The sequence below is a fragment of the Panthera uncia genome, chromosome D1, assembly GCF_023721935.1.
Source record: "Panthera uncia isolate 11264 chromosome D1, Puncia_PCG_1.0, whole genome shotgun sequence".
Lineage (NCBI taxonomy): Eukaryota > Metazoa > Chordata > Mammalia > Carnivora > Felidae > Panthera > Panthera uncia.
Genome location: NC_064808.1, coordinates 11,080,537 through 11,103,031, shown reverse-complemented (window position 1 = coordinate 11,103,031; position 22,495 = coordinate 11,080,537). Strand labels below are relative to the sequence as shown.

The following is a 22,495-nucleotide window of genomic DNA, read 5'->3' as shown; positions in this document are numbered from 1 at the left end:
TGATGTAGAATCCACAAAAGTTACTTTATCCCACTTAGATCTACTCTATGCCATAACTCAATGTTCATGGCCATATAGGGTATTAAAACATAAAATTTACTCTAATATTATTTATTTCTTTAATTTTGTAACAGATCCAGGTATCCAAAATACAGAAAAAATATGATAATTCTTTTTAACCAAAGCAGTTTATGAAGAAAACTTCTTTGTTAGTATTGCATTGGACATAGTTTTTTTTTCCTTGATGTACTTCAGAAATGGTAAGAAAAAATAATGGAAAAGAAAAAAAAAAAACATTTAAGATATTGGACCAGGTATTGAGGAAAACAGTGGATAATGGAGTTTCCTCCAGGAAAAAAAAATCAGGGTCTCACGGAGAAATAAATCCCATCACCAGGATCAGGGGCCTTGGTAATGTCAATTCCATAAGGTTTCTAAACTGAAATCCTATTTGTCTTCCATTACTGTATGTTCTGAATGGAGGCTTCTTTTCCCCCGGTTATCTTTACTCAGACCCAACATTATTTATTGGGTATGAATGTGGAACAAGCTAAGTTTTCTTTTTAGTGCATAAGTTGCTAGGCAACAAGGAGCCACACATGGACTGGATGGAGAAAATGAATGAACTTCTTGGACATTGTGTTTCTATATTGGTTGGTTGGGATTAGGTTATCTCCCTAGTGGAGGTGAATAATAAATTTCCTGTGTGGAAGGAAGTATAAGATGGATATTTGATGATCATAAGCATTACAGTGGAAAAGACTGGTTAGTTATTTTTCCAAACTATTTCCTTTTTACTCCTGGAAAAATGCATAGGCTTTATTCCTCTGCCTTCATACAATTAGTAGTGACCATGTGCTTGTGTTCTTAACTACAGAATGTGAGTACAGGTCATATATGCTAATTCCAAGTTTGGACTATGAAACTTCCCAGGTTGTGTCCTGTTCATTCTTTTTCTTTGTTACCAGTTGGATGGAGAGGATTCAGACCACAAGAATGACAAAACCACTAATGGAAAGAATCTAGGTCAATTGAATCTCTGTTCCCCCAGAACAACTAATGGAACAATATGCAAGCACGAAAGACGTCTATGGTCATGTCACTGCTGTTTGCAGTTTGCTTGCTAGGCAGCTAGTATTATTGACCCTAACAGATTCAGAGAGCTTCCCATAAGATCATCTGGACGATGTTGTGGGGGTGGGGAGGATTTATGCTGAGAAAACTACCAAATTTCTCCAACATAACTTGATTCTACAATGATTTCTTTTGAAAACTCACCAGCCTCCAAATCATAACCAAAATGGCTAGCGCCAACTTAGCATACGTTTCGGAGAGAGAACAAATCCAATGTGAATTCCGTTCCAAACCAAACTTTGTGATGTAGGGCAAGTTATGTAAGTGTTCTGAGTTTCTAATGGGGAAACTACTGCCTCTCTCACAGACTTCTATTAAACGGGTACTGAACGAGCCAGACTGTAGCACAGTGCCTGGAACAGAGTAGCTGCTCAAAACATGTCAATATCCTTTCCCTTCTGCTCCTTTTCTTATCTCTCTTTCAATCATCTATAATGCCAACCTTCTCCATAGAACTACTAAAACAGTTACGAATTATATTGCTTTGTTTTTATAGGTTTAGTTATAGCACTGAATTGCAAGACTTTTGAGCCCACAGATGTTATCTCATTTAGATATGTATTCTCAGAGTCTAGACTAATGTTTATTCCATAGAGCTAAGAGTAGCTAATGAAATGTGATTCTGTATAGGAACAAATTTACATGGGAAAAAAAGGGCACAAATATTTATCTCTATCATCTTCTTCATAACAGTGGTCAAAATATTGTTTATTCATTTTTGTGTGTTTACTCATTTTATTTGTTTTCTCTATTAGAATAAAAGTTCTATGCAGCCGGGAACAATTTCTGATTTGTTCACTAACAAAGACTCTTGAGAGTTCAGAGCTGAGGCTCAGTAAAAGATTTTAAGGAATGAATAACTGCATGAGAAGAGGAACTGACACTGAACAGAAAAACTCATCATCTGTTTGTAAAAACAGAACACAGACAACAAAGCATGCTAGCTCATGCTGCAGGAACACGTTAAATTGAAAACCCAGTGGTTGAACACAGCAAAGATAATAAAGATTTTATGTTAGTTTCCTATGGTTGCTGTAACAAATGACCACACTCTGGGACCTTAAAACCACACGCATTTGTTTTCTCGCAGTTCTGAAGGCCAGTTGTTGGAAATCAGTTTCACTGGGATGAAACAAAGATCTCAGTCTTGGGAGTCTCTAGGGGAGACTCCGTCCCTGGTGTATTTCATCTGCAGGTGACCGCCAGCATTCCTCAGTGGTATTTCCATCAGTTTCTGCCTTTGTGATCACATTATTTTCTCCTCCTATTGTCTGTTTAATTTCCCTCTGCCTGGCCTTTTTTAATGTATGTGAGATTAGCATAACAAAATCTAGTGTTTTAAGTTGTGCAACTCAGTAGTATTTAGCACATTAACAATATTCTGCAACCATTACCTCGATTTAATTCCAAAAGAATTTTTTTTTATTTGCAAAGAAGATCCTGTACCCATGAAGGATCCCTGTCCCCGGGAACCAATAACCTATGAATTTACCTATTATGGATATCTCATGTAAATAGAATCATATGGTAAGTGATCTTTTATGTCTGACTTCTTTTTTAAATTTTTCTTATGTTTTTACTTATTTTTAAGAGAGAGAGAGAGAGAGAGAGAGACAGAGCATGAGTGGGAGAGGGGCAGAGAGAGAGGGAAACACAGAATCTGAAGCAGGCTCCAGGCTCTGAGCTGTCAGGACAAAGGCCGTCAATACAGAGCCCGACGTGGGACTTGAAACCAGGAACTGTGAGTTCATGACCTCAGCCAAAGTAGGCCGCTTAACAGACTGAGCCACCCAGGCACCCCAAAGAACATCAAACTGTTTTTCATAAATGTTCCATTTTTCATTCCCACCAGTAATGTACAAGGGTTCCCGTGTATCCACATTCTAGCCACAATTTGTTAGTTTTCACCATCTTAATGGGTGTGAAATGATATCTCATGGTTTTGATTTATTTTTCCCTAATGCCTAATGATTTTGAGCATACTTCCATGTGCTTATTGATTTTGAGTAAATCGTCTTTGGAGAAATGTCTGTTCAAGTACTTTACCCATTTTTCAACGAGTCTATGGGTTTCTCTGTTGTTGAGTTGTAAGAGTCCTTTATATAGCCTGCATATTACGCCCTTATCAGAAATGTGATTTGCAAATATTTTCTCCCATTCGTAAGCTTTTCTTTTCATTTTCTTGAAAGTGTACTTTGATATACAAAAATTTGTAATTTGGAAGAAGTTCAACTCATCTCTTTTTTCTTTTGTTGCTTGTGTTTTTGATGTAATACATAAGAAACCATTGCCCAATCCAAGGTCTGGAATTTTCTCACATTTTCTAATGGTTTTATGTTGTTAACACTCATATTTCAGTCATCAACCATTTTGTGTTGAGTTTCATATATGCTGTGAGAAGAAGTTCAACTTCAGTCTTGCATGTGGATAACCAGCTGTCCCAGCCCATTTGTTGAAGATTTCTTTTCCCATTGAATGAACTTGACACCTTTGTTAAAAATCAATTAGCAATAGATATATGGGTTTATATCTTGTCTTTCAATTCTATTCAGTTGATCTATGTCTCCGTCCTTGAGGCAGTATCAAATTGTTTTGATTAATTTAGATTTGTATTTGTTTTGAAATCCAGAAGGGTGAGTCCTCCCACTTTGTTCTTTCTTCTCAATATTGTTTTGGCTGTTGATGGTCCCTTAAAATTTCATTTGAATTTTCGTAATAACCTTTCTCTTTGTGTTCATTAGAATTATGACAGGGATTGCATCAAAGCTATACATCACTTTGGAAAGCATTGCCAGTAAACAGTATCATATCACCCAATTCATGAACACAGAATGTCTTTCCATTTATTTAGGGCTCCTTGAATTTTAGCAATTCATTTCATAGTTTCAGTGTACTACAGTTTCACCCTTGGTTAAATTTCTTTTTATTTTAACATAAGGATGCTATTGTAAGTGGAATTTTGTCCTTAATTTTCTTCTGGTATTATTTATTGCTAGTGTATGTAAACACAACTTATTCTTGTTTAGTGAATAAGTTTATTGACTAATAATTTCTTGTACATTTTTTAGGATTTTCTCTATGTAAGATCATGACATCTGAAAATTACATGGTTTTACTTCTTCCTTTCCAATTCATTTATCATGTAATTCTTTTATTCTTATATAATTGCTTTAGATAGAACTTTCAGTACAACTTTTAATACAAGTGGTGAAAGCAGGCATACCTGTCTAGTATGTGATCTAACAGGGAAAGATTTCACTGTTTCACATTTGCACAAGATGTTAGCAATGGGTTTTTCATTAATTCTCTTTATAATTTTGAGGACATTCACTTCTATTATTAGATTTCTGGTTGTTTTTATGGTGATGGCATTGGAGATTTTTGTCAAATACTTTTTCTGAATTAATAAATCAGATAATTATGTGGTTTTTTTCCCTCTGTTCTATTAAAGTGATTAACTACCTTGACTGATTTCAGTTTTTTCCAGTTTATTTAGATACAATTGCCATATTATATTATATAGGTTTATAGAGTACAACATAATTATTGGGCAGGATTGCCACAATAATTTTGGTTAACAACCACCACCTTAAATAGTTACAAATTTCTTTTCGTGTGATGAGAACTTTTAAGTTCTAATGTCTTAGAAACCTTCAAATATTCAATACAGTATTGTTAACTGTATTTATCATAGTAAAAATGACATCCCTAGTACTTATTTATCTTATAACTGGATATTTGTACCTTTGACAACCTTCATGGATTCATCTGACTTCCCCAACCTCCACCTCTGGAACCACCAATCTATTATGTTTCTATGAGTTCCGTTTTCTTGGATTCCACATATAAATCAGATATACAGTATTTGTTTTTCTCTATGTGACGTATTTCACTTAACTTTATGCCCTCCAGTTTCATGCATGTTGTTGCAAATGGCAGGATTTCTTTTCTTTTTTATGGCTGAATACTATTCCACTGAGTAAATATATACTACATTTTCTTTATCCTTTCATCCATCATAGGACACTTAGGTTGTTTCCATGACCCTATTTTTTGGCTGTTGTAAATAATACTGAGTGAGCATGACGATGCAGACATCTCTATGAGACAGTGAATCCATTTCCTCTCAGTATATACCCAGAGTGGGAATTATTGGATCATGTGGTAGTTTTATTTTTAATTTTTTGAGAAACTTCCACAGTGTTTTCCACTGTGGCTGTACCAATACATTACCAGCAATAGTGCACAAGTGTTCCCTTTTTGTTTAGGTCCTCATCAATATTTGTCATCTCTTTTCTTTTTCGTAATAGCCATCCTGACAGGTGTGAAGTGATATCTCATGAGTTTTTTATTTGCATTTTCTTTATATTAGTTGTGTCGACCACACTTTTGTGTACCTACTGACCATTCTAATGTTTTCTTTAGAAAAATGTTGTCTAGCTCCTTTACCATATTTTAATTGGAAAATTATATTTTTTTCCTATTGAGTTGTATGGGTTCTTTATATATTTTGGATACCAACTCATTATCAGATATGTAGTTTGCAAATGGTTTGTCCCATTCTATAGGCTCCTTTTTCATTTTGTTGATTCTTTTATTATGCAGAAAAACAAGGACAAGGAAAACATTTCAGATGCCAGAGAGATAAGCATACAAAGTAATAATAATATTGATATCAATTTTCTCATCAGAAAGAAACAAAAGTTAGCAAACAGTGGACTAATAGCTTCAAAACGCCAAGGGAAAAATATGAGTCCAGATTTTTATACCTAGATGAACTATCATTTGAGTTTAATGGCAAAATCAGACATTAGTATATATACAAAAATATATGTGCAGTTGTATAGTGAAAGCATTTCAGCAGTATTTATCTTGATTAAGGAATTTGGAAAATGGAATAGAACATGTTTTGTTCTTTTTGCTTTCTCTTTTGAACTGGCTTATCCGCATGACAGACACCTTCTGTCCTCTCCTGCTCTGTTTATGTGGTAAAGACAATGCAATAGCATTTGTAAGAAATACCTATAATCTTGAGATGCATATGAGATTAACTTCCCCAGAAGAAGACCCACAATCAGTGATTTAAGTTCAAATAGTTTATTTGGGAGTTAATAGCAGAAAGCACTGATAAAGTAGTAGGAAAGTGAGTCAGGGATGGATGAAAGAAGAGACCTTCATTAGTCAATAGGTGATACCTGTGGAAGAGGCTTGATCTACTAGAAACCACTGGAAGACTGTAAACAGCTTACGTCAGAGTTATACTACATGAAAGATGAGGAATCGAGTATTTATCACTCTGTTTCTGTGTCAGTTATTGATCATTGACACTAGAAAAATTAAATGTTCCCCACACAGGCTGAACATGCTTTTGCAGTAAAATAAGCCTTTAGTCTAAGAGATGCTGATTTTTTTCATAATAAGGATTGGCCTGAACATAGATGATGAGTGCCAAGGGGATGTGGATAGAGCACCAATAATAGTTGCCAGAAAAGAGTAATTTAGGTTAGAAAAGACGTCTCTCTGCCTACAGATCAGAATCAAATTTTTGAATTGAGTTGTTAGTAATAAGTCCCTTTTACTCTCCATATTTCTGACCTATGTGTCATACTGTCAGTTTGTTGTAAGCACAAGAAGGAAAAACAAGGATTTTATTTATCAATCTCTAAAAATCCAGTAGCCTTAAATTAACTATCAGAAATAAAAGAACAGAAAAGAGAAAAGTGAAATGAGCATAATCATAGCAGACAGAAAAGAAAATGTTTTTAGAATATATTACAAGTATAAATAATACGAAAACATAAATGCATTGAACCCACTACTCATGTACTGAATAACAACTTAATAAAGTTGAGGGAAGAAAAAAATCACCACAAATGCACTATTTGTTACTCAACAGAAGAAACTATATGTTGTGTTTAATTGCTTCTTCCCTAGATAGAAGTGATTGCCCTCATACGGGCCTGTCCCCTAGGAATTTCACACCTACAAATTTTCTCCTGGTTCCCATTAATTAGGATCTGAAATCATATCATGACTCCACATGACAATATTGTAAAAGGAACCAGACCCTGATTTGGTCACTATTTAGCAAAATGAATGCTAATGTTTTTTAGTACACACACCAGTCTTTCCCCAAACTGAGTGTTGGCAGTGACCCTGCAACCACAGTCAGGGGAAGTCAGGGGAATAATTATGTTATTTTATGTTGAAAGGATAACCCTTACTAAGGTCTTTGTAGACCCATCTCCATTTACTATTTACAGACAAAATTCCGTGAAGTTGTGGGAGAAATAATTTTATTATTATCTATACACAAATAAGGAATCTGGGCTCAGGGTAAGGTAAATGACTCTTATAAACACAGAAAAATCCATGGTAGATGTAGGACTTGAACTTAGGCTTCCTAGCTCCATGTTCATGATCCTTCTTCATCTCTCCATGTACCTTGGAACATTTGACCGATACTTGAGATATGCTCCAAAATTGTTTACACATTCTTCTAGGTCTGAATTTCTGATTTCAGATTCACAGTTCAGGATCGTCGTATCTTTCCTTTCAAGAACAAGATAGGCTTCTCTATTTAATATATACTTTTACTGAAAAACGTAATTGATGCCGAAGCAGCATGGCAGCTACCTCTTCCATGAGTATCTAGTTATTTGGACAATTTTTCTGAAACATTGGCTTAAGTATAGGATTCAAATGCAAAAAGGTTTTAGTCAGCAGAAAGTATAGTATGTATAAAATGTCATGCTGCTTTCCCTAAAAGGACAGCAAAAATCCATTGTTTTGTGCTGGTTGCAGGCTATTGATAACCAAATGTTGTGGCTGGATGGACCCTTGTGGTTCTTCAAATGATTGCAAGATGTGCTCAGCAGTAACCTTCAGGAAACTATAAAAAACAAGGTTTATTACTCACAAGTCCTAGAAATCACATGGCACACCTGGGGCCACACAGCAGGGTCACAGACAATGAGAGAGAGCAGACCTGGGTTCTGCTTTTATTGTGGTTGAGGGTAGAAACCTGGGTTTCCTGGATTCACTCACTCTTCTATAATTTTTTTAAAGTTTATTTATTTATTTTCAGAGACAGAGCATGTGAGCAGGAGAGGAGCAGGGAGAGAGGGAGGGGGAGAATCCCTCGCAGACTCTGCACTGCCAGCACAAAGCCCGATGTGGGGCTCAAACCCATGAACCTGAGATCATAACCTGAGCCAAAGTCAACAGCCGGACGCTTAACTGACTGAGGCACCTAGGCACCTCTCCACGTTCACTCTTTTAAACTATGAGAGAGGGAATTTAGAGCATGGGAAGAGAAAAATACAATTATTTTTCCAATTCCAACTGGTAGCTTATCTAAATCAACCAAGATGTTTAAAACAAGGAGCCAGGGAGGTGGTGAAGGCTGGCTCTTTATCTAGTGGCTGGCAATGTGCTTATTGAGATAGCTGTCTTTGAAGTGGATGCCTCAAAGCCTAAATCAGGCCCTTGCGTTACAAAAAAAGAAAGACCAACTGTCAGAGCTTACAGTACCCTGATGATAGATGATACTCTCATTGAGGAGGTGGTAAATTCCTCCTGTTTACTATGTGTTTACTTGTTCTTTAAGGGATAGCTAACCAAACAGGGTGAAATGATACTTCTTTAGATTCTAGAAGGATCTTTACGAAGCTACCAAGATTCCTAGTCCATTTTCACTATCACTTTCCCACAACCTACCCTCTCATGACTTGCTCATCTGGAAAATCTGACAAGTGCGGTGACTAAAGCCATAGATATTGGGATAAGTTAGACATGGGTTTGAATCTGAATCGATCCCATGCTAGATGTACAATAAGAGGAAAGCATACAACCTCTTGAATTCTCTATTTTCTTAACTGTAACTGGTATTTGTGTGTGTGTGTGTGTGTGTGTGTGCTCGTGAGTATACATACTCTCTCTTCCTCTACCCTCTGATATATATCTGTCTGCCTAACTATATCTATCCATCCACCCATTCATTCCTCCTTCCATTCGTTATCCATCTATCTTCTATCTTTCTGTCTGTGATGTCTGTCTGCCTGCCTTTTTGTCTGTTGTCTTTTCTGATTTCTCTCTATGTATGAGATAAACTAGCACCTTAGCACTGTGTTATGGCTGTCGCTATACCCTGGAAATCTGATTTGGAAATGGATTTATTCCAGATATGTGACCTTGGACAAGGTAATGACTCTTTCTGCTCTTCTGCTGATCATTATACTTAATCAGAAAATTGGCCACGAGATACGTGAAGGTCCCTCAGATTCAACGATCTTTAACTTTCTAGACAATTTACCTGTTATATATTATTTTAATCCCCATTGTGGCAGTCAAAATAATGCTCCCCAGTACGTCCACATCCTCATCCTGGAATTTGGGATTATGTTCTTTTACATAGTAAAAAGTATTGTGTATGTACTAAGTTAAGGATTTTGAGATAACAATTTTATACTGGATTATCTACATGGGCCCAGTAAGAACATTCCAGTCATCACAAAACATAACAAATGCTAAACAAGAAATTATGGCTTATACTATTGTCGAGTTGTGGGTTTGCAAGCAAAAATATTATAAACTCCAGACATGGCAATGTGTGGAGGGCCCAAGAGGAAGATGGTGGATATTCCTCCAAAGACTTCAAATATAAACAAAAAGATTTAAAACATTGAGCTTCCTCAAATACAATCTACAGACTAGGGTCAACCCCGCAAGACATAGGTTTTCGATCTTCATTATTTACGACCTAGCTACAGCTGACAATAATGACAATAAGAATGAGTCTAAGATAAAATAGGAATCTTTTGACCCAAGCTAAAATGTGGATTGAAAGGAAGGAATTAAGCAAAAGAGATCTGTGTAAGTGTTCTCACACAGAATGGGTGAGAAAGCCACCTCTATGAGAGACGTAGGACAGAGTGAGAAGTACTGGAAGAAACAAAAGATCTGAGTAGACATAGCGCGTGACAAAATACAAATCAGAGTAAATCTGTCAGCTGTCAAAACCCACTTGCACGTTGAAGCCCCACACGTTGCCACCAAACTTCCTAAACCGACAGATACCCATTGTTCCATCTTAATTGTAATATTATGGATAGAACTCATCAGGATGGTGCTGATATTGTGTACCCATATCGCGTGAACTGTTTGTCCTGATTATTTCATCTAACACTCACAGGAGCACAGAGGTAGGTTCCAATACCACCTTCACTTTACTGGTGGATAAAATGAGGCTCAGGAAACTTGGTTTAGGGCCAACGTCTCCCAGGTGGTAAGTGGGAGTTCTTCTGTGTGAATGCATGTATACACATGAGCCCAGAACCCAATATTTTACACCCAATTCTGTATCTTCTCTCGCCTTTGTTTATTGTATGTGTCTCTAATATTGCATTAATCTCCCTGCATATATACACGTGTATTTGTGGATTGCTCTACTGTGCAACCCCAAGCATTAAGCTTGGAAGAATGGACACCATGATTAACTGTATATTGAATGGGATTAAAATAAATTCAAATTCATTGATGACATTTAGCTGAGGAGCCATTCTGCATGTGTCTAAACATGACTCTGTCAATAACCATGTAAACTTGAATACTCAATCTCTTTGTTGCCAAAATACCTGTGATATATATGGACAAAACAACCAATCAATGAGGATTGAATACACATAAACACTATTGAAGTAGAAGTTATTAGTGGACCCAAAAGGTCTGATTTGGGAGTTCAGTCCATTTCTGGCATGTGACCTTGGACAGCTCTTTACCACTTCCTGTGACTCAATGTACTCATATACAAAAATAAGAAGTTGGGAAGATGATCTGTGATAAACCTTCCTGTACAAAAGTTTATTCTTGTACGGATAAGTTATCACTAAATTGCATTGTCATTCCCATGCTAAGAAATGGACAATATTCAAAAATAAGTTACAGTTCTAATAAAATGATGTTTATGCATTTCAATTTCTGTGCAACTTATCTTTGTTGATCGTTCTGTTCGTCAATCTCTTGTTGCCGCAGAGCAGCTCATGATTCTCAAATCACATCCATGAAAAATAATACAGAGGTGACTCATTTCATCCACCTGGGACTAACCAATAACCCAGTACTGCAGGTTCCTCTCTTTCTGTTAACCCTCGTTTACCTCATCACTCTGACTGGGATCTGGGGATGATCATACTGATCCTGTTGGACTCTTGTCTCCACACTCCCATGTACTTTTTCCTCAGTAACCTGCCTCTGGTGGACTTTTGTTACCCCTCCACAGTCACTCCCAAGGTCATGGCTAGGCTCCTATGGAAGACAAGGTCCTCTATGATGCGTGTGCTGCCCAGATGTTCTTTTTTGCAGTCTTTCCTACTGTGTAAAATGACCTCTTGGCCTCAATGGCCTATGACCCCTATACAGCAGTGTACGAACCCTCCATTACATCACCACCTTGATAACAGGTGTGTGTGCTTTTCTGGCCATAACTACTACATCTGTAGTTTTATGAATACTTCTTTTGACGTTGGAGGCATGTTCTATTTTCTGTCTGTAAGTGCGCCCTCTGATCCATCACTTTTTCTGTGCTATTCCTGTAGCCATGACTCTCTCTTGCTCTGATAGACACGTCGATGAGTTGACTCTTATCTTTAGTAGTAAGCTTCAACCTCCTTTTTGCTCTCCTGGTTTTCTTGATTTCTTAGCTGTTCATATTTATCACTATCCTGAAGATCCCCTCAACGGAGGGACACCTGAAGGCTGTATCCACCTGTGCTTCTCACCTCACTACAGTCTCGGTCTTCTTTTTTTAAAGTTTATTTATTTTGAGAGAGAATGAGAGAGAGTGAGAGTATGCGCGCAAGAGTGGGGGAGGGGCAGAGAGACAGGGAGAGAGAGAATCTCAAACAGGCTCCAAGCTGTCAGCGCAGAGCCTGATACAGGGCACGATCCCACAGACCACAAGATCATGACCTGAGTCAAAATCAAGAGCTGGTCGCTTAACCAACTGAGCCACCCAGGCGCCCCTACCATCTCCATCTTCTGTGGGATGGTCACCTTTCATGTCCTCCCAGCCCACCGTCCAATCATTCTATGGACACAGACAAAATCACATCTGCACTCTATACTATGGTCATCCGCTCCTGTCAGATCTTCTCCCAGCATTAACTCACAGTTTGCAGCCCACACTGTAAATTACTGCTGTGATACTTTCCTCTTCAAAACTGTCACTAGGGGCGCCTGGGTGGCGCAGTCGGTTAAGCGTCCTACTTCAGCCAGGTCATGATCTCGCGGTCCGTGAGTTCGAGCCCCGCGTCAGGCTCTGGGCTGATGGCTCGGAGCCTGGAGCTTGTTTCCGATTCTGTGTCTCCCTCTCTCTCTGACCCTCCCCCGTTCATGCTCTGTCTCTCTCTGTCCCAAAAATAAATTAAAAAAACGTTGAAAAAAAATTAAAAAAAAAAAAACTGTCACTAAAAAAGACGATAGTATGTCCAGTTGCTTCAGTTGTATAATATCTGGATGAGAATAGCCCTGAGGACATTAAATATTTAATGATCATGCATGCCGTGAACCCTATTAATTATATGTGATTTTTTCATAGGTTCACATTTTTTCCACCATACGCCAATGCAAGTGTGTCCGTAAAACGTGGCTCAAACCCGTGAAGTGCATGTAAGGGTCCCCTGTGTGTACATATACATAAGAGCAGGAAATCTGTTGAAGGAGGTACCTAGAGCATGGCTAGTTTTTAACTTAAAAGGTAAAATAATTGTGGATCAGAATATAAATTGTTGTCTAACATGTTTTTATTTCTCTAGTTTAAAAAACATTCTAAAGGTCCAAAATGAAGAAAAACATTAAAGGAAAGAAAAAGAAAAACTTTTGAATAAAAGTTTTTCTTGGCATATTTTTTTCAGAGCGATATGATATCCTAAAGGTGCTAATATTTATGTCTTGAATAAGTCGTTTGGTACAAAAAAGTATGATCGTGTGGTAACTTAAAAAAAAAATTTTTATGTTTTTATTTATTTTTGAGACAGAGAGAGACAGAGCATGAGCAGGGGAGGGGCAGAGAGAGAGAGGGAGCCACAGAATCTGAAGCAGGCTCCAGGCTCTGAGCTGTCAGCACAGAGCCCGAGGCGGGGCTGGAACTCACAGACTGTGAGATCATGACCTGAGCTGAAGGCTGACACTTAACCTACTGAGCCACCCACGGGCCCCTATCATGTGGTAACTTAAAGTGAGAAGACCAGATATAAGAAAAGGGGACCAATTGACAATAAAGCAATTTCTCAATGTTTCTGCATAGGACTACCAGCTTTTCAACTGCGTAAGATAAATGCACTGAGTAATGATGATATGAGCTATTTTTCTCTCTGGAAATACTATGAAATGACTAGTGTCCCGCGCGCCAGGATACTTTCAGATGAGCTGTGTCATGTCCTGCGGCTCTCCTACTTGCTCCCTCCCCTTCCCTCACACTGAGTTCCCTGCTGTCTCTGGACAAACCAAGCTTGTTCCTACCTCAGGGCCTTTGTACTAGCTGTTGCCAATGGTCCAAAAGCTTCCTCACTTCCCTCAGGTCTTTGCTTAAATGTTACCATATCATTGTCACCCCACCCCTCACGGACATGGTTTCCGACTCACTTTATTCTTCATGGTTCTCATCAGTACTCAACGATTTCTATTTATTTATTTGTTTGTGTATTTGTTTATTCATTTACCTATGTACTAGAAGGTACGTTGCACAAAAAGAGCAGCTTTGTCTTCTTTACTAACAACTTCATCCCCAATACATAAATTATGGCCTGGCTCGTTCTTTCTCAAAAAAACATTTGTTAAATTAATAAGCAATAAAAAATAAACAATTGTTTGAATTTGACAGTAAATATACTTGAACCATTGATAATTATAGTTTATTGCCCATTAGATAATTCTTTAGAAGGCAATTTTAGAGCATTTCATGAGATGTGGCTTTTTTTTCCCCTATATTCTTTCACTCAGTATCTGCATTTCACACTTTGGGAAAAATTAATTTTTAAAAATTACACTATCAGGTGGATCACATCAAACCATCTTAATTCTTTTCTGTTAGGAATTTCTCATCAAATGGAAAATAACACATGAAATAAACCTAGTTAGTACATCATAAAAAGACAAAAGATGAGACTAGGGAAGTGTACTTTTTTTTTTTTTAATCTTTATTTTTGAGAGAGAGAGAGAGCATATGAGCAGGGGAGAGGCAGAGGTAGAGGTAGACACAGAATCTGAAGCAGGCTCCAGGCTCCAAACTGTCAGCACAGAGCCCAACATGGGGCTCGAACCCATGAACCATGCGATCATGACCTGAGCCAAAGTCAGACGCTTAACCAACTGAGCCACCCAGGCACCCTTTTAAGAAACTTCCTGATTCAATTTGAAAAATTCTTTAATAAATAATGATTATTCATCTAACTCCAGTGATTCAAAACATCAACTGAAAATGTAAGAAAGATGTTTTACAACAATAAATGTAAACTACCTCAATATGCTAATAATTATGTATTTTATTTGGCTTTCTGTTGAGCTCGATTTTATTATAAAGGTACCCAAAGGAATCTTTATCCTTGTAAGCCTACCCTATCATTATATAATTAAAAGTATTTAACTTCTCAAGACTTGCAAAACCATGTCAGAGTGTTCTACGAGGATCATGCTGGTGTTAGTGGGACAGAGTAGTGTCTCACAAATATCTGGCCCTACAGTCTATGAAAATGGTGATTTCTCTTCTGGAGCCATTTCTCAATTGTTACATGAAATGTATTTTTTTTTCTTTTGCTCTATGTTATTTGAGCATAGTTAATACACATTGTTACATTCGTTTCAGGTGTACAACACAGTGATTCAACCACTACATATGTTATGCTGTGCTCACAAGTGTACCTACATTCTGTCACCATGCAATGCTCTTATGATACTATTGACTGTATGTCCCATGCTGTACTTTTATTCCCATGATTTATTCATCCCGTAAGTGGGAGCCTACGTCTCCCACTCCCCTCCACTCGTTTGCCCATCCCTCCCGTCCTCCTTTCCTGTGGCAACCATCGGATTGTTCTTTGTATTTTTTAAGCTTGATTCTGCTTTTTTTTTTTTTAACGTTTATTTATTTTTGAGAAAGAGAGAGACAGAGCGTGAACAGGGGAGGGACAGAGAGAGAGGGAGACACAGAATCTGAAACAGGCTCCAGGCTCTGAGCTGTCAGCACAGAGCCTGACGCAGGGCTCGAACTCACAGACCGTGAGATCATGACCTGAGCCAAAGTCAGACGCTTAACCGACTGAGCCACCCAGGCGCCCCAGGTTGATTCTGCTTTTTGTTTGTTTATTGATTTGTTTTGCTTTTCATATTCCACATATAAGTGAAATCTTATAACATTTGTCTTTCTCTATTTAACTTATTTCACTTAACATACTACCCTCTGGGTCCATCCATGTTGTCACAAGTGGTAAGATCTCTGGGAATGCAAGCTGGTGCAGCCACTCTGGAAAACAGTATGGAGGTTCCTCAAAAAACTAAAAATAGAACTACCCTATGATCCAACAATTGCACTACTAGGTATTTATCCACGGGATACAGGTGTGCTGTTTCGAAGGGACACATGCACCCCCATGTTTATAGCAGCACTATCAACAATAGCCAAAGTATGGAAAGAGCCCAAATGTCCATTGGTGGATGAATGGATAAAGAAGATGTGGTATATATATACAATGGAGTATTACTCGGCAATCAAAAAAAATGAAATCTTGCCATTTGCAACTATGTGGATGGAACTGGAGGGTATTATGCTAAGCGAAATTAGTCAGTCAGAGAAAGACAAATATCAGATAACTTCATTCATATGAATACTTTAAGAGACAAAACAGATGAGCCTTTGAAGAAGAAGGGAAGGGAAGCAAAAATAATATAAAAACAGGGAGGGGACAAAACATAAAAGACTCATAAACATGGAAAACAAACAGAGGGTTACTGGAGGGGGTGTGAAGGGGGATGGGCTAAATGGGTAAGGGGCATTAAGGAATCTACTCCTGAAATCATTGCTGCACTGTACTCTAATTTGGATGTAAACTTAAAAAAAATAAAATTAAAAAAGGTGGTAAGATCTCATTCTTTTTTATGGGGGAGTAATACTCCATTGTATGGACATACAACACCTTCTTTATCCATTTCTCTATCATAGACGCTTGGGTTGCTATCATTTCTTGGTTATTGTAAATAATGCCGCATTTAACATAGGGGTGCATAGATCTTTTCTAATTAGTGTTTCCATTTATTGGGGGTAAATCCTTAGTGGGATTATTGGATCACATGGTAAAGAAGAGAACCCCCAACCCCAATTCTTTGAACTGCTGTGGGGGTTTGGAGTGATGGCACTGAGGGACCAGGAGAATATTTATTAACCCTGGAGCTTAAAAAAAAAAGCTGTGCTTTAAAAGGGCAACTAGAATATGGACGTTCTAGCTGTAGTGCCCTGCCAAATAGCAAGGGAGCTGCTGGAACTCTTGGTCAGACAGGCTGGTGAGCACGAGTTCAGACCGCAGACAAGAGCGGGGTCCTGATGCCATAGCAGGACTGCCCCTCAGCGGGACCTGAGCCCACACCAGCCTGGATGCCTGGGCACAGAAAAAAAAAAAGCGGCTTTCATTTTTTTTTTTAAATATATAATGTATTGTCAAGTTAGCTAATATACAGTGTATATAGTGTGCTCTTGGCTTCGGGAGTAGATTCTCATGATTCATCACTTACATACAATACCCAGTGCTCATCCCAACAAGTGGCCTCCTCAATGCCCATCACCCATTTTCCCCTCTCCCCTCCCCCATCAACCCACAGTTTGTTCTCTGTATTTAAGACTCTCTTATGGTTTGCCTCCTTCTCTGCTTGAAACTATTTCTTCCCCTTCCCTTCCCCCATGGTCTTCTGTTAAGTTTCTCAAATTCCACATAAGAGTGAAATCATATGATATCTGTCTTTCTCTGACCGACTCATTTCACTTAGCATAATACCCTATAGTTCCATCCACGTTGTTGCAAATGGCAAGATTTCATTCTTTCTCATTGCCAAGTAATATTCCATTGCATATATAAACTACATCTTCTTTATCCATTCATCGGCTGATGGACATTAGGGCTCTTTCCATAACTTGGCTATTGTTGAGAGTGCTGCTATAAACATTGGGGTACATGTGCCCCTATGAAGCAGCACTCCTGTATCATTTGGATAAATTCCTAGTAGTGCTATTGCTGGGTCATAGGATAGCTCTATTTTTAATTTTTTGAGAAACCTCCACACTGTTTTCCAGAGTGGCTACACCAGTTTGCATTCCCACCATTAAAAAGCTTCTTTTAAAGGAGCAATTAGCATATAAAAGAGCCAAACCTAGACTTCCCACAAAGGCCTGGGGAGCTGCCCAAATCCCTTGAGGTTGGAGGGATTGGCAAGTGCCACGTAAATATCTTCAACTTCAAAAACGATTTTAGATTTTCAAAATATTTGCTGAGATATTATAGACAAGTCCCATATACCTCTCACCCAGTTTCTCCCATTGGTAACATCTTATTTTATCTTAATACGTTTGTCAAAACTAAGAAACCAGCATTGATATATTATCTTATCTAAAATTCAAGGATTTATTTAGATTATTGCTTTTCAACTAGTGTCACTTTGCTCTTACAGGGTCTGATCCAGGCTATAACATTGCATATATTGTCCTGTCCCCTTAGTCTTCTCTGATCTGTGACAGTGTCTCAGTCTTTCCTGGATTTTCACAACCTTAATAGGTTTGAGTACTGCTCAGGGATTTTGTAGAAGATCTTTCAATTTATGTTTGTCTGATTTTTGGGTCATGGTTACACAGAGGTTCAGCGTTTGAGAAAGTAAGAAGTGCCGTTCTTATCACATCCTATCAAGGGACACATATTACTAACATGACTTGTCACTGAGGTTCTTAACCTTAGTCACTGAGACAAGATATGTTGGCCAGGTTTTTCAGTATAATGCTACCTTTCTCCTCCTGCATTCTGTATATTTTAGAAACAAGTCACTAAGTTCAGGCCACACTCATGGTAGAAGGGACTACACTCCACCTCTTAGGGGAAGGCTGACCATATTATTCGGGATTATTTTTATAAGAAAGATTTGGTTGTTTGTATACATCAGCATGGACTTTACATATATCTGCTTTGTGCTTTGGTGTACAATTTGTACTGTATTATTTATTTTATTGTTCAGATCGCTCCATCTTTGGTCATTGAGGGCACTTCCAGTTTTACTCTTGGTTCCTTGTGAGATGCTCAATCCTTCTATTTTCTGAGCTCCTTCTTAGTTTCGGGGACTACAAGGCACTCCAGGATCCTCTTGTGCTAGTCCAGTCTGAATCCAGTCGTCAGCTCTTTCTCCAAAAGAGCCCACTTCACTCTCCATCGAAGCTCAAATGACCCTAAATCCTCCAGCCTTCTTTCCTTTAACTGGAAAATGAAATAACAACTAGCTGCAGGGGGCTGAGGACCTTCCTAGACATTTTTGAGGCATATTTGAGTAGGGATTATGTGCGCGTAAGTTTTCTTTGCGTCTCTCAGTTCTTGTTCCAAGTCCTTGCCTTTGTCTCACTTGTTTACAACACTTCAAGCACTACACCTCCTTCTATGCCTCCTCTCCTCCTGTGTCTACACTGCTTTTCCCCAAGGTGACATACACCACTCATTCTCCTTCATCCTTCCAGAGAACCAAATACACAGTAACCTTGTACTCAGACAACATGGAGGGGAAGTGAAGCCCAGAATGATGAACTGCTGCAAAGTAAGGATTTGATATAACTGACCCTCTGGTTCATAAAGCATCATCTACTGTCAAACATCTCCCAGTCAACTCTCTCCTAAAACCTTGGCTTCCCGCCATCTTGTTAAGCTCTGTCCATCTTCTGTCTTCTCAAATTTGAGAGGTCAAAGGCCTATCTGTCTAGCTGCTCTGGGAAAAGACAATATGCATTTACTCCATCATACAGGTTGGGACAATACTTAGAAACTATGTAAAGCAAAGAAAAATCATGGACTAGATTGTAGAGTACACCGTTATGAGATTTGTCACCCCACCATCCAACCAAAACCACTCAAAGTCATCCATCAACTTCATATCACTATGACGTATTGCCAGTTCTAAGTCTTGACATTGTTTAATCTACCAGCAGATTTGACACGTCTGTTCCCTACTGATGCATTTCTCATCACTTGGTTTCCAGGACACCACTCACCTTTGTTGGCTCCTCATTTCTTTGTCCTTTCATTGAGAAAGTTCCAGGTGTCCGTCCTTGAAACACTTTGTTTCTCTCAACCTACATTCTCTTACCTATGTTCTCATTCTTACTGCCTAAATGCCATCCACATGATAAAAACTCAAATTTATATCTCCGTTCCAGTGCTAAGCCTTTCTGGGGACATCTGAGAAGCATCTCAAGCTTTCTATGCCCCAAGTGAAATTCATGCTCTCTTCTCATCCATGTTGCTTAGGCAGCTAGGCTACCATTTTTCTCACCCTCCACATTAAACACATCATCATATCATGCCATCTCATTATTTCAAACATAATACAAACAATCTGGCCAACTTGGAAGAATATGATACAATGTATCATTTGGAGAAAACAAAACAGGCAATTAAACAAATAGAATATAATTTCAGAGATTTATTTAAATCTATGGAGAAGACGAGAGCAGATAATAGATAAAAAACTATTTTAGATGGCATGGTCAAGAAAGGGACTCTTAAGGGAGCGCCTGGGTGGCTCAGTTGGTTGAGCATCTGACTTTGTCTCAGGTCATGATCTCATAGTCTGTGAGTTCGAGCCCCACATTGGGCTCTGTGCTAACAGCTCAGAGCCTGGAGCCTGTTTCAGATTCTGTGTCTCCCTCTCTCTCTGACCCTCCCCCATTCATGCTCTGTCTCTCTCTGTCTCAAAAATAAATGAAACGTTAAAAAATTATTTTTTAAAAAAGAAAGGGACTCTTAAAAAAGATAAAATTAGCCATTCAGATTCAGGTACAGGTGCATGGTGGAATGTTGGTTTTCCTCAAAAAACATTTTTTCTTCTTCCAGAGTATTGGGATTTCAGCTAAGCACATTAAGTTTCAGCTAGAGATTAAATTTTGAAGTTGGCTTCGCTGGTCGTTTTTGTGGCCTCATGACTGAATCCTTGCGAATGGAATGTACTCAGAAATAATGCAGGCACCTACTATATCACTTTCTTGAAAACAAATTATTTTTCCTTCAACTTATATCTTCCCCCTTTCCTGCAGATAAAATAGTTGTGATGAGGGCAGACTTTGAACACTCTAGAAGACAGTAGGGTTATGTGGACTGAACTTGGCCCCAGATGAGCCAGACGCAACATGTCCAGATGATTCATTTTCAACCTGCTACATTAGCTTCCAAATAAATTACTATTTGAGAATAAATTCCTATTGTATTTAAGCCACTAAATTTTGATGTAGCAGTTTAACCTCATTTCTAGTTGTGGTAGATTAACTCTGGGCACAAATTCTTTGCAGCTGTTTTCTTCAAGAGGTGGAGTCTTTCTTCATGCTTGCATTGGGGCCAACCTTGACATCATTGATTAGGATAATGTGGTAGAGAAAATGAGTGAGTTAGGAGTCTGAACTTTAAGAAGTCATTGAGCTTTATTTTTACACTGAAAATATTATGTAAGAAAGCTGGTCCATCCTGCTTTCACATCCTGAAAGAGCATGAGGAGAAGAAAGTAACCAGAATCAACAGTTAGAAACGTTTGAGTAAGGTCATCTTTGAACATTTCAGCTCAGCTGACCACCCAGAAGACCTGTAACTTCACGAATGAGCCTGTGTGAAAGCAGCAAAGAACTGCCTCACCAACTACAGCATTATGAGACATAATAATAAACTGTTGTTTTAAGCCACTAGGCATTATAATATTTTGCTACACAACAATAGATAACTGATTAACTATTCAATTTTTATAATCTTTCTAATTAGTCTATGGGTTGAACAGAATCTTCATTTTCTTAGTGACTTTCCTGAAAGCATTATTTACCTCTTTATTCCTTAGACTGTAGACAATAGGGTTCAACATGGGGACTATTATTGTATAGAACACAGATGCCATTTGGTCATTGTCCATAGAATGACTAGAACTGGGTTGTAAGTACATGAACGTGACAGCTCCATAGAAGAGGGTGACTGCAGTGAGGTGTGAGGCACAGGTGGAGAAGGCTTTCTTCCGTCCCTCGGCTGAGCACATCCTCAGGATGGCAATGAATATTAACAGATAGGAGGTCAAGATTACTATCAGGGCAAAACAGACATTGAAAGCTGCTAAGATAAAGAGCACAATCTCATTTATGTAGATATCAGAGCAAGAAAGCGCCAGGATTGGAGGGATATCACAGAAAAAGTGATGGACCACATTGGAATGGCAGAAGGAGAGGCTGAAGGTGAATCCAGTGTGGATGGCAGATTCAATAAAACCCCAGACATAGCAGCCTACTGCCATTTGAGCACACAAGCTGGTGGTCACAGTGGTGGTATAATGTAAGGGCTTACATACCGCTGCATGCCGATCATAAGCCATGACAGCTAGCAGGAAACAGTCTACACTAGCAAAACCCACAAAGAAGAACATCTGAGCAGCACATCCACCATAGGAGATGATTTTATCCCCTGTTAGAAACCCAGCCATCACCTTGGGAGTAACAGCTGAGGAGTAAACACAGTCTACCAGAGAGAGGTTACTGAGAAAAATATACATGGGAGTGTGGAGACGGGAGTCCAACAGAATCAACATGATCATCCCAAGATTTCCAATGAGAGTGGTGAGATAAATGAGAGTAAATGTTATGAAGAGAAAGATTTGCAGTTCTGGGTTGTCAGTCAGTCCCAAGAGTCTAAACTCATTCACCTTGGTGCTGTTCTCCATGGATACTATTTTGACATTGTGGTTCACCTATGAAAACAAGAAGGCAGGATGGATAAAATACTTATGCATGGAAAATGGCTCACAGCTCCCCCATGTCACCCAAATGACATGAGAAGACCATGATACCATTACCAGTGCAGACTTCCCAGCAACCACAAGACTGGCATATTCTGACCTCCACCTTTCAATATGTAAGGGTACACACATATTCATCAGCTCTTGACCCCCACTGAGATATTCCAAATGACCAGTCAGTTATCTTCAAAATGGCCATTGCTTATTTTCACGTGGGTTGAAGTCTTTTGTGACCCTCATTCTACCCCTTGGAAAAGCAACATCAATGTTTCTGAGCTTCATTTTCTTCATCTGAAAAAGTTAAGTGGGC

The 22,495-nt window shown here is 38.6% G+C and overlaps 1 protein-coding gene, 1 non-coding gene and 1 pseudogene across 2 annotated transcripts; 1 reads left to right on the top strand and 2 right to left on the bottom strand.

Annotated features, from left to right (window-relative positions):
- The first annotated feature begins 11,194 nt into the window (after positions 1 to 11,194).
- Positions 11,195 to 11,942, top strand: LOC125911279 (olfactory receptor 5B2-like; annotated as a pseudogene).
- Positions 11,943 to 14,432: 2,490 nt separating this feature from the next.
- Positions 14,433 to 14,517, bottom strand: TRNAQ-UUG (transfer RNA glutamine (anticodon UUG)). The gene has a single exon. It is a non-coding gene; the product is annotated as a tRNA-Gln (tRNA).
- A 6,654-nt stretch (positions 14,518 to 21,171) lies between these two features.
- LOC125933374 (olfactory receptor 5B2-like) lies at positions 21,172 to 22,113 on the bottom strand. Its single transcript, XM_049646381.1, has one exon. It carries the CDS (start codon positions 22,108 to 22,110, stop codon positions 21,172 to 21,174), a length of 939 nt encoding a protein of 312 aa, XP_049502338.1. The 5' UTR covers positions 22,111 to 22,113.
- Between the last annotated feature and the right edge of the window lie 382 nt (positions 22,114 to 22,495).

What these genes read in the sequence shown, in the direction of transcription:
- LOC125933374 (XM_049646381.1), bottom strand. Translation starts at nt 22,110, where the DNA reads ATGGAGAACAGCACCAAGGTGAATGAGTTTAGACTCTTGGGACTGACT.